At 39.7% G+C, this 12,433-nt stretch overlaps 1 protein-coding gene across 1 annotated transcript; it reads right to left on the bottom strand.

Moving 5' to 3' along the window:
- Window positions 1-1,985: 1,985 nt before the first annotated feature.
- PNPLA4 (patatin like domain 4, phospholipase and triacylglycerol lipase) lies at window positions 1,986-12,009 on the bottom strand (the record flags this gene model as incomplete). The annotated part of the gene is given in 8 exon segments (XM_082221169.1): window positions 1,986-2,015; window positions 2,018-2,188; window positions 8,157-8,204; window positions 8,206-8,293; window positions 8,491-8,499; window positions 8,501-8,577; window positions 11,176-11,362; window positions 11,942-12,009. Coding segments are annotated over 8 exon segments (678 nt in total).
- Between the last annotated feature and the right edge of the window lie 424 nt (window positions 12,010-12,433).

Below are 12,433 nucleotides of genomic sequence, written 5' to 3'. Positions count from 1 at the left end.
TTCTATGGGTGCTTGCATCAGTATATTTTTGTGTGCATGCGCCCTTGCATGCATGGTTAAAACACTGCACCAAATCTGATGATAAGATTTTGTGTGGTGTTTTATTAGTACAAGACAACTTGAGTAAAACACTACCCCAAAGAATTTTGAACAGGAAGAAAGAGGTGAAGCTTAAGCAAAAATAAAAATTAAAAATGCATGCATCAATTCTAGAATTAATTTTAGAAATTCTCCTGGTTAAACGAGCATTCAAGAGAAGCAGAGCAAACAACAGGGAGATGAAAGGAATGAAATATCCCTAAAGTAAGTCCCATTTCTATCATTCCCAAAATGCTAAATTGTGGGGGAAATTAACATACATATTTATAAAAGAAATCTCTCTCTCTCTCTCTCTCTCTCTCTCTCTCTCTCTCGTGTGTGTGTGTGTGTGTGTGAGAGAGAGAGAGAGAGAGAGAGGGAACAACCCTGGACCCAAACTACAATGTAAAGTGAAAAACAGTCCACAGCTCTACTCATTGGCTGTACACATTATTCTCCTATGTGTGTACACAGAGCATCTTTTTATTGAGTTCTTTAAGTTCAAACCAGGTATTGGAAACAACTGAATGATTGACAGAGCACAATCTGGCTAGGTTTCCCCAGCCACTCTGGGCAGCTTCCAACAAAATATTAAAATACAGCAATACATCAAACATTAAAAGCTTCCCTAAACAGGCTGCCTTCAGATGTCTTCCATGTCTGGTAGTTGTTTTCTCTTTGACATCTGGTGGGAGGGCATTCCACAGGGCAGGTGCCACTACCGAGAAGGCCCTCTGTCTGGTCCCCTGTAACTTGGCTTCTCACAGTGGGGGAACCGCCAGAAGGCCCTCAGAGCTGGACCTCAGTGTCAGGGCTGAACGATGGGGGTTGAGATGCTCCTTCAGGTATACTGGACCAAGGTCGTTTAGGGCTTTAAAGGTCAGCACCAACACTTTGAATTGTGCTTGGAAACTTATTCATAATCCATTAAATTATATAATCTGAGCAAAATCATTCCTTTTGTGCCCCAAATATGTGATGGTCAGAAGCAATGAACACACTGAGACAGGTCCTGAGGACTACCTGGGTCACAAAATGGCAGCCTCACTCAACTAAGAAGGCTGATTGGCTCCCTCCCTGCTAACCACAGGAAGCCGGGTCTTCAGACATTATACCGGGAGAACAATTGCCACTGGAAACTTAAGCCCTGCATGACTCCTACTTCAATTTGGGCAAATTCCCTCCTTTGGGGGAACTTTGTCAGCAAATATAAATAAATTTAACTGCCACCTTTTTCCCCGCAAAGAATTATACGTGACAGAATGCAAGAATTAGTCATTTGAAGCACTGCACTACGCAAATCCAAATGTAGAAAGTTATGCAGTTTATTTGAAGAACAAGATGTACTAATAGCAAAATCCATATGCGTAACAATTAAAAGATATGCAATTAAGCTGTTTTGTATCCCACTGCCTCTTTATAATTAGAGTTCATGCTTCAGAGTACACAGGGGAAAAAACAATAAAAATGAAAATGATTAAGTCAATTAATGGGCACACAAACAGGATTACTTGCAAAGAACGTGAGTTTGCAACTCTGTGTAGAAAGGGTATATTTTCCAGCCACAAACTGAACATATATTTAAAATCTAATTAATGTCAGCAAATCATTTTTGAGCATTTCCATGGCAAGAAAAATAAAAACCCTTTGATTTTCTTTCTTTCTTGCTGCCCTATTAAACAGATTCTCTTACTATGCAAGCACAATTCCATTGCATCCAAACCTGTTTACAAATTCCATCCAATACACCTATATATAAACACTTGTTTGACAGCGACAGATGCAATTCCTATGGCATTCATTTTAGATAAACAGAAATTGTGACAGCAATCCCTTCGGCTCTGTTGGAGTGTTTGTAGCTTTGCTCTGACAGCCATCAGACTTTGTTAATTTCCGACACATATAATCTATTCAAACCAATTTTCCTTTAGTAAAAAAAATGTATGGCATCATCATATCCTTCCTGGTATAGCGATACCATCTTCTCCTGGCTTGGTGGGAAAAGAGCCTGGTGGAGTCTTGCAAAGTTCTCTAAGGAAAAAGACAAATGAAGGATCGGGACCATTTCTTTTGTTTGGGCTAGTTTTCCTTTGAGGTAACATATCCTTAACTATAGTAAGTTTTCGTGAAGGGTGGTATCCAACACTTACTGTTTTATTATCATTATAGGAGACGGGAAGACAGAAGTGACTAGAGGGAAGTGGGAGGCAGCAGCGGACCATATGCCCATCGATGAACATGGTCATAATGGTGTGTCCATTAGTGCTTCCAAGCTTCTATGGTTGGATGAGGGAGGTAAATTCACAGCCCTTGGTCTTCTAATTTTAGGGTTGCTGGATTGTTATTATTTTTTAATGATAACCAACATCCGCAGTATACAATCCTTAAAGTTGAAACCACTCCGATCTTTCTGGATGGCCTGATTTTACTGCTATGCTGTTAGTAAAGTAAAGTGGTCACCCACTTTACTTTTAGAGGGGAATATTTGATAAAGCCCATTTGCCATGACTTGAGCTACTTGGAAGAAGGACCAGATATTACCCAATCTCTCAGACAATTAGCCTTCTGAGAAGTTACCTTATCCAATCTTCTAGCCCTGGGACTAAGAGGCTGTATACTTTCCAGTGAGGGAGATTCAGCTAACTCTCTCTCCTCCTGTTCTGTCTTTTCTTGTTGTTTGCCTCCCGAGTCTGTCCAACTCCCGTCTTCCGAACTGTGACCAGGTCAGTACTGCTCTCCTGCTCAGGTGAAGTCCCAGGATCCTGGTTCTGAGCAGGGAGAGAGAGGGGTTCCTACCACTCCTCATCAGAATAGTACTCCCCAGCCTGATCCCTGACAATGAGTGATGACCAAAGCAGAACAGTCTCATTTGCCTGCTCATGAATGAATTGATCAGTATCCGCCAGTGTCATGACTATAAACGAATCTGGACCTGGATTTCTAACCTTTGGGGGCCCATGGGAAGATTTGTGATGTTTAAGAGAATGCCATGAGAACCGCCCCCCCTCTGGTTGGTTCTTAGGCCCCTCTCCCTGGCCACTTCTTCCCCTTCAGTCCCACCCCACCTTGCAACACACAATTTGCTTGACCATGGAATCTTGGTAAAAGCTGGGTCTGGTGGATTAAAATGGATCCTCTTAAATTTGCATGATTTTAGAAAGAGTTCTCCACCATAAAATCAAAGCTTACACTGGTACACAGTACAAGAAAATGCCACAGGTGTGCTTCTTGTCAGCACCAAAAAAACCCAAACACTGATCTTCATATATCATGATTTTTGCATAGGAGGACAACAAAACCACCAAGAATACAAATGTGGACACAGAAGTGAACTATAATCTGATGACTGTTTTTAGGAGGTCCTACGTAAAAATTCTGATTTATAAAGGTCCATGTCTCACATCCATGTTTTTACACTTTGGCACTGGTAGAAAGCACCAGTTCTACACTTTTTAGAGTAATGTCAATGGGGGAAGATGTGATCTGTGATTTGATGATGGATGAGCAGGTGAAATCTGTGCAAAAAGATGCAATTTCAAAAACAAAAACAAAAAAGCCAACCCACACATTTTAATGGATTTAATCTCTCTCTCTCTCTCTCTCTCTCTCTCTCTCTCTCTCTCTCTCTCTCTCTTTCTCTCTATCTCTCTATCTCTATCTCTATCTCTATCTCTATCTCCTATCTATCTATATCTATGTATCATCTATCTATCATCTATCTATCATCTATCTATCATCTATCTATCTATCATCTATCTATCTATCTATCATCTATCTATTTATCATCTATCTATCTATCATCTATCTATCTATCTATCTATCTATCATCTATCTATCTATCTATCTCTATCTATCTATCATCTATCTATCATCTATCTATCTATATCTATCTCTCATCTGTCTGTCTGTCTGCCTGCCTATCTATCTATCTATCTATCTATCTATCTATCTATCTGGTATTCCATTCTTTCTCCTGACTGGTGGGGTCATTCTTTCCTCTTCCTTCCTCCCCAAAGTCACACCATTTCCCTTCCTACAGCATCTCGGATTGCGTCTCCCCCCCCCCAACTCTCTGCTGTCAATTTAGCAGCTCAGGTCCCAGTCTGAGCCTTGAAAAGCACACTGAGTTGAAAGAGGAAGTAGGAAACATAATCAGTCTTCTGAGTGTCTCTTTCAGCTCTATGTACTTTTCAAATGGGGGATAAAAAAATCCTAACCATCCTTGCCACCTAATAACAAAAGGAGCAGTGAGGTGGGCAGGGACTCAGAAGATTAGCAGCATCATAGGTACCATACTGGCAAACCTTCATTATAATATAACTAGACTCTTAGGTTTTTTAATTGTCACTGTTATTTCTAATCAGAACAGTCTGTTCCTAATAAGACAAAGTCAGCCCTTAATCACTGGTGTTGTTTTGAGTGAGTGCAACGTCTTGGCTTCAAATTAACATCAAATTTGCAATGCCATGAACATACAGAGTGCAAATATAGCAATAATATTTCAAAGATGAAGACATTGTTTTCTGCCCAAACTCTTGATCTTTTTTGATCCAGCTAATGGCTTTAGGTACCCTTTGGGATTATTTCACTTCAGTTCTGTGTATATAGACAGTTCAGAACACCACACACCAAGCCTTGCATCTTCCTTGTGCCAGCATGTGAGTGACTGAAGGGGCTTCCAGATGGAAGTTCATGGTAGAATCAGTACTGCCTCACGTATGCAAGTTTTTTTGTATACAAATCTAATAAATAAAACAATAATAACAAGGTAGAACTGGTACTGCCCCTTGTTTTTTGCAGTGACAACACCACCACAACATCAAAATGCCAGCATAAACATTAAAAAAAATCCAGATTTCCCTTGTTGCCGAAAATTCAGTAAGTAAAAATAACCTGTTATAAAATCTGAGGTCAGTGTTGGGGTGGAAGCTCATTGTCTTCGTATAATGATATTTCCAGTGGGTGGTGTTTTATACTACACTCCTACTTCCACCCAAACTCCCTGCAGCCATTTTGTTTCTTGCAGCCCAAACAATACAAACATGTCTATTTCCGCCAATGGCAACTTGCTAAGGCACGTTCTAATTTCAGCAATCCAGTTAGGCGGAGCTGTGCTCTTAAGAGCTTCACATAGTAGAAGTGAGGGATTACCTAAGACACCAATCAAAATACATGCATGGGGCTCAAAAAGTATTTTGATACAGAGGTCTTGTGAAGACCTCTCCATCCCTCTAGTGCAAGCCTTAATCAGATAGGTAGATATCACTCTTGCACAATATCTCAGCATTTTAAAAAAATGTGAAAGAAAAAAATGGGAATAATTGAAATGAATATTCCATGCTGCCCATCTCCCCCACCTGAAAAAGCATGGCATGATAACTGAGAATGATAACATTCATTATTGCACATTTCCAGGATCTTCTAAAGAAGTGTGCCTCTCCAGGCAGAGGAATACTTGCACACATGCCAAGAACAAAACAAAAAAGCAGAGGGGCAGGGCCAGATTGATTGAAGTGGGAAACAAAAACCATCCAGATACATTCTATCAACCTCTGTCTCATTATTCTACTTGTGCTTGTCTTCTGTTGATCTATCATCCAAGTGCATGCCATGCAGTCAACTGTTTATTTGAAATTACATGAATCTAGGATCTGCTGTCACTAAACTTCAAAATTTCCCTTTGGAGATGCTAATCAAATGTAAGATTTTGCTGCACTTCCAAATGAACCTTTTTTTGTGTGAAGAACACCTTGCTTCTTTACCCCACTTTCCCTTCTCCATCCTCTCAACGCCATTCTTAAGGTGCCCCTGAAAGTGTTTATTACCTATTGAGTGCTGCAAGCTGTGTGAATGATTCACTGGAAGCCATCAGAGCGTAACAAGAGCTTTTATGATATGGTTGCCAACAGTGCCAATAAAGCATAATGAGTTTAGCAAGATAACTGACTTCCTAGGCGGCCAAAAATTAGAACTGACAGACAGGTCCAAATCAGAGGTCAGAGCCCAGAGATGGTGGTCGTATTTATATTTATTTTATTGTTATTTTGACTTTAAAGTTCAATAGATACCCTTAGGTGGAGCAGTATATAAGCAAGACAAGCAACAGTCTATCCCACACACATCACCGTAAGCTAAGCTGAATGGCAGAATCTCCTACATCAGGATTGCTTAACAACTCCCCAATGCCTCTTCTCTTTGTTTACAATCTGTGGCTTCTTGACATCCATGTGATCAAGGACAAAACTTCCAGAGCAGAATGAGAAAGGAGTCCTCCTGCAGGTTTAAAGATCCAAAGCTGCAGGAGGAGAAGTCTTCAGGAAGGGATGGTGAGCATTAATGGGCCAGCAGGGATCCAGCTGAAGCTAGACAGGGTGACCCCCCAAGAAGGGAAAAGCAGCCTTGGGTGTTTCAAAACCTGTAGCAGGGATAGCTTTGCTCTCCATTTAAGATGCTCTCTCATCCCCCCCAGAAATAACATTTACTCTGCTTTCTCTTGCTGCACCAGACCCTCAAACGCACTCCTTAATAATTCATAGGCTATTGGATTTTGAGACATTATTTCTCGTAATCCACACACATATATTACAAGCAGGAGCGATATTGTGAAATAGGGTGTAGTTAAAATCCACTTAAAAGAGGCACATGAAGCATGAAGACTAAGCTTAATGGAATATACACCTGCAAGTAAATTCAGGTATCTAAATCTATGTAACTATGCTGCGCTCATTCATTTTAGAGGGCCCGGTGTTGCTTCATCAACCACACAAAGTATAAGCGGATGGGTAAATGAATAAAGGTCTGTCTTTCTCATCCTCTAAACCATCATTCAGCAGAGCACTCCAGCCTTGCAGGGGACCATTGCGACAAAATCCTACTTTAAAAATACCATTCGTATCTGAAGATTAGCAGGCCAGGTTAGCTACAGGGGTGTCAAGAGTTATGCTGTGGCTAAAGGGGCATCTCTTCTGATTAAGTAGTCTATATATTTTTCCTAACTAAATCGGGAAGAAGAACATACCTTCCAACAATTGTAGATTCAGGTAGGTAGCTATGTTGGTCTGATGCATATAAGGGTCTGGTGACCTCTGTTTCAATGTATCTGAAGAAGTGTGCATGCACACGAAAGCTTATACCCAGAACAAACTTAGTTGGTCTCTAAGGTGCTACTGGACAATTTTTTTAATACTCTCCAACATTTGTCAAATGAAAATAGGAACATCCTATTCCATTCCCTTCAGCATTTCTTCGGCAAAAATAGGGACATCCAGGGCCTTTTTTCAGTGGGAAATCACCAGAACTCAGTTCTGGCACCTCTCAGGTTAGTGTCATTGCTATTCTAAGAGAAAGAGGGTGATGTTCATGGTGAGTTCCGGCATCTCTTTTTCTAGAAAAATAGCAGTGAGGACATCCTATTCCATGCCCTCCAACATTTCTTTGATGAAAATAGGAGCGTCCTACAAGCTGGATGAGCATTGTGATACATATACCGTATTTTTTGCTCTATAAGACTCACTTTTTCCCCTCCTAAAAAGTAAGGGGAAATGTGTGTGCATCCTATGGAGTGAATGCAGGCTGCGCAGCTATCCTAGAAGCCAGAACAGCAAGAGGGATCCCTGCTTTCGCTGTGCAGCGATCCCTCTTGTTGTTCTGGCTTCTGAGATTCAGAATATTTTTTTTCTTGTTTTCCTCCTCCAAAAACTATGGTCTGGTGCGTCTTATAGAGCGAAACATACGGTAGATGTCTCTTGCTTTCTTGGAATGATTATCAAGCCCTGTCTTGGCCTTTTGTTAGCATTTTGTTCTGACATAAGAACCAGTTCTTTTACGCACTTACAAAATCACAGGGGGAATCATTATTTTTAAAGGAAATAAAATAGGGCCAATTGTGAGCATTGCAGAAGCATTTAGATCACACAGTTCTTACTTTAAACAGGTCAGCAGTCCTTCTTGAAGCAACATAGTTACTCAACTGAACTGAATGACGAGTTCTCAGGACACAGTTAATAAAAAACCAAACACATAGACCCTGGAGACAGTCGTTCATTTCCATTTATAGACGTGATCTGCAGCTCTCCTACCTTAACAAGATCCTCCCTGGAGGCAAAATTTGAAAGCAAATGATTTTTTTCCATTTTTAGCACTAGTGACTGATACAAAGAGCCGATTTTCTGCTATCTCATGAGCATTAGGAGGAAGAATTGAATCAATGCAGCCCCTACAGAAAAATAGAATGATAAACATTAGTCAGCCTTAATAATTAAACACCATCTAAATAATTTAGGAAGGATGGAAAGCGCTGTTTCTCCACAGTTATTACAAGACGCCATCCACACAGAATCCTCTCAGCAGCATTTCTCTGGGGCTTTACATGAAACCAAATTTAAGAGGACATTTGTAAAAAGAAATACCCACCTAAGTTTTGTCATAGCTTGGTGTTAGTGGTCCAAAGTATAGTTTTCTAGGATCTTCTGCAAATTCATAGGTATTTTTGGTACACTCCTGAAAAAGACCCCTCCCTCATAAAAAATATAGTTATGTACAATGCTATTTTTCTATTCATTTCTTACAAACTCTACAAAACATATTTCTGAAATAAAAACATTTGTACCATAATAAGCATAATAAGCTAGTTGAGTGGGAAAGATTAGGCAGTTTTTGTATTTGTTTTTATTACCATTGAATCCACATTTCTTAGGACTCTCATGATCAAATTAATCTGAAAACACACACAATTTCATTTCTGCTTACCTACAAATCACTACCTTTGTTTTAATAAAATGTTTAGTGACACCTGAAATTCTAGTCAGCCAAAAGACCATGTACTGAATGGGAAACTCTTATCGGATCCTTCACAAGCAAAGAACATCGTTGAATAGACTGAAAGAATCATGCAGATTTAAATCACAGAAAGCTGTGGGTGACAATTTTCAGTTATTTTTAATGCCACAGACTAGGAGTTGTAATTTACTAAGATGAATGCTCATTAAAATGCAAAAACAGCTTAAACAGCTGCAGGTAGCATATGGGCAATACCCACGGCAGTGGAAATTTAAGAGAAAATTAGTTAAACAGCAGTGATTTCCCACCACTTGCAAAAGCCTTTGAAAGGGTGTGACCAAGGGTACTGGCAATGGCCTGGGGAAAATATGATACAGAGAACCAAGGGTGGTAGTGTGTTTTTCGGATCACATGGCAGGTTCAACAGATGACTCCTGATCAGATATAGACTGCTGTTGGGCTTCAGTGAGAACCAGCAGCAGTAGCACTGAGATAACTGAAAGAGGAAGAACAGAAACTTTGTTGTACTGCGATTTAAAGAAAATGGCATTTGCCTTGAACTGCGGAGTCACAAACATTGTTAGCACGTACTACAAGCAGCACGTTCCACAGAGTCACTGAATTGCTGTGTTGTTAAAAAATACACTTCTAATTATAGATGCTGTGTTTAGCAGTTCTGATTTCTGAAGCAGATACTGAAGTTCCACTAGTGCAGATAATTATCATGAACCCACTTCGTGTCAGATTCATTCAGATTTATATTCTGTTCCAGGGGCTGGTGGATTGTTAGGGTAGATTTACACTGAGAAGTCGTATTATCAGGATGTGAATCGAAATGTTCCTTCAGATGTGCGTCCCATTGAGCTTATCAGGCAGAGTCCATGTTGGCATGCCTAAACGCAATTTCCCGCAGTTCTTTAAGGAAAAGATATACAAAAGGGGCAGTTTGTTAAGCAGCTTTGCTACGGAGCATTTGAGCAAGGAGGAAAATGTCCGCCCTTACTACAAGCATTGTGTGGTGGTCAATGGAACACCACAGTGTACAAGCGAGCAGTTGGATGACTGGATAGCTATGATCACTGGCATCATCCATACAGTTGCAGGTTGATTGCTTTCCATCATCTCCATCAGTTTGCAGGCCCAGCTGGTGGCTCACACTAGAGAAGGAGTGGGACAGCTTAGGTTCTAAAGATGTGGTTGGACTACATCTCCCATCAGACCCAAGAGGAGCCACAATCCAACAATATTGGATGGGCGGCAGGCTCTCCATCCCTGCTGGCTTCCAAGTACAGTGGTACCTCGGGTTACAGGTGCTTCAGGTTACAGACACTTCAGGTTACAGACTCCGCTAACCCAAAGAAAGGACCTCGGGTTAAGAACTTTGCTTCAGGATGAGAACAGAAATTGTGTGGCGGTGGCACTGCTGCTGCAGCGGGAGGCCCCATTAGCTAAAGTGGTGCTTCAGGTTAAGAACAGTTTCGGGTTAAGAACGGACCTCCAGAACGAATTAAGTTCTTAACCCGAGGTACCACTGTATATGCAAGGTTGTGGGGCAGAAAATGAGAAGAATCTTCAGAAACAAAGTGAGAGGTTTTACACATTCCTGCTTCTAATCTTCCTGGCTTCTATGAGTGCCTTCACATCACTTCTATGAGTGCCTTCACATCACTTCTATGAGTGCCTTCACATCACTTCACATCACTGTGAAGATCTGTGATCCGCCCTGACTTCTTTTGATGATGATGATTTTATATATATATATATATATATATATATATATATATATATATATATTCATCATCATCAAAAGATATATGTCATAGATGGCTTTGCTTTCTTAGTTATCTCTAGCTACCAATTAGGAAAACTGAAAACGACAAATCATTAATTACCAGGAATAAGCAATTACAATTACTAATTACTAATAATGTTTTCATTATTTTTACAAACAGATTGCGCCTACATTGTCCATTGTCACAAATACTTACTTCTGCATACATACTACAAAGTAACCAAGTAAGAATTAGAAAAGTAATTGTACAGGTCAAAAAAAATATTATTCACTGTCACTGCCCATTTCCCCACATATAATCTTGCAACACACAATATAGGCAAAAGGGTGACAGTAAAAGATAAGAGTATGTTTCATAAATCTATCACTGCTCCAAAATGTTTAATTTGGAATATGCTAGCAAAAGCATGTAGCTGCACTGTAGGTGTGCAAGATACCGGTCATATTATTATGATTTCAGTTGATAGCATCCCAAATGAGTAGATTTAAGCTATCTTTTAAAGATTTGCAGGTTCTTTTTCAATTACCTCTATATTTTCGGGCACTGTTAAAAGAACAGTGGCAGTCACAGATCCTGAAGAAGCTCCTGCAAAGGCCTTCACAACCTCCAGTAATTTCTTGCCATGTTTGGAAAGAGCATATGCTGCCCCCAAGTGGTATATCTCTAGAAACCCATAAGCTGCAAAGAACAAGCTGAGGTCATTCATTTTTGCTCTGGAAAGAAAGTTTAGAAAGGATTGTGAAAGATTTTTCACCCCCCCCCCAAAAAAAAAAAAGAATTTTCCACTCTGATGTGTGACATAAGGCTTAGACTCATCAGGACATTTTTCATCTTTAAAAGATACAATTAAGTTCAGCTTCCAAAAATAATTGGAAACTTGCATTAATACCTTTGAGGCTCTTGTCAGAGGTGCTTTGAAATACAATTTAACAAAGTGTTACATTTTTTTCTACTTCTCTAACTGTAACTTTATTTTCTATCTTTAAAATTCACTCTGACAATTTACTTTCATATTCTACTGTAAGACTAAACCAGTTCTTACTCATACCTCCAACCACTTAGCTGCTTATTCAAGCAGGTGTATTAAACCAAAAAAAATTGTAAATACTTGCAGTCATTACCCAAAATATTTCGGAACGATTGGTGCTGGCTAAAATGCTTACAATCCCTAGCTACTCCAGTAATTCAGCTGGCCATTCAATTCCTTTTAAGCATTTATATTGAACAACTAAAGTTGCAATCGCATATAAAATTTTCTGGGAGTAAGCCCCACTGAATGCAATGGGACTTACTTCCAAGTAAAGATACATATTAGGGGGCTGAATGTCACATCTATAGAGAGATGTAGCTTCTCACCCATGGCCCTATTTTCATGATGTTTCTTTGAATTAAAAAATGCTACAATCAGCATCTTGTACAAAATTATAATGAACTTTTTCTTATTTAGATTAACTGGAAGACACAAAAGTTCTCGTCTCTGTCAGTATGACAACAAAATGATAATATGGTAACATAAGGGTTTCTAACAACTTCCATCTAGAAAGAGAGGAATCTTCATCTAATAAAGATATCAAACATACTGAGTTGGTTGGAAGAATCAATTAAAACTGATCCCACTTGCTACTAAATATTGCATAACTGGCAGTGCAGTGAGACACTAAGCATGTTTACTCAGAAGCAAGTCCTAGTGAGCTTAGTGAGACTTATCTGAAGACAATGAGGTTCACTTCTATCTTTATGTATTGATCTTTGCAAGGCAGCTTAGGGTTTCTGCATTTTAGATA

This window comes from Podarcis vaucheri, assembly GCF_965113315.1.
Source record: "Podarcis vaucheri genome assembly, chromosome: 4".
In the NCBI taxonomy this organism is placed as follows: Eukaryota; Metazoa; Chordata; class Lepidosauria; order Squamata; family Lacertidae; genus Podarcis; species Podarcis vaucheri.
Note: the sequence above shows the minus strand (reverse complement) of the source record. Positions and strands in the feature narration are given on the sequence as shown.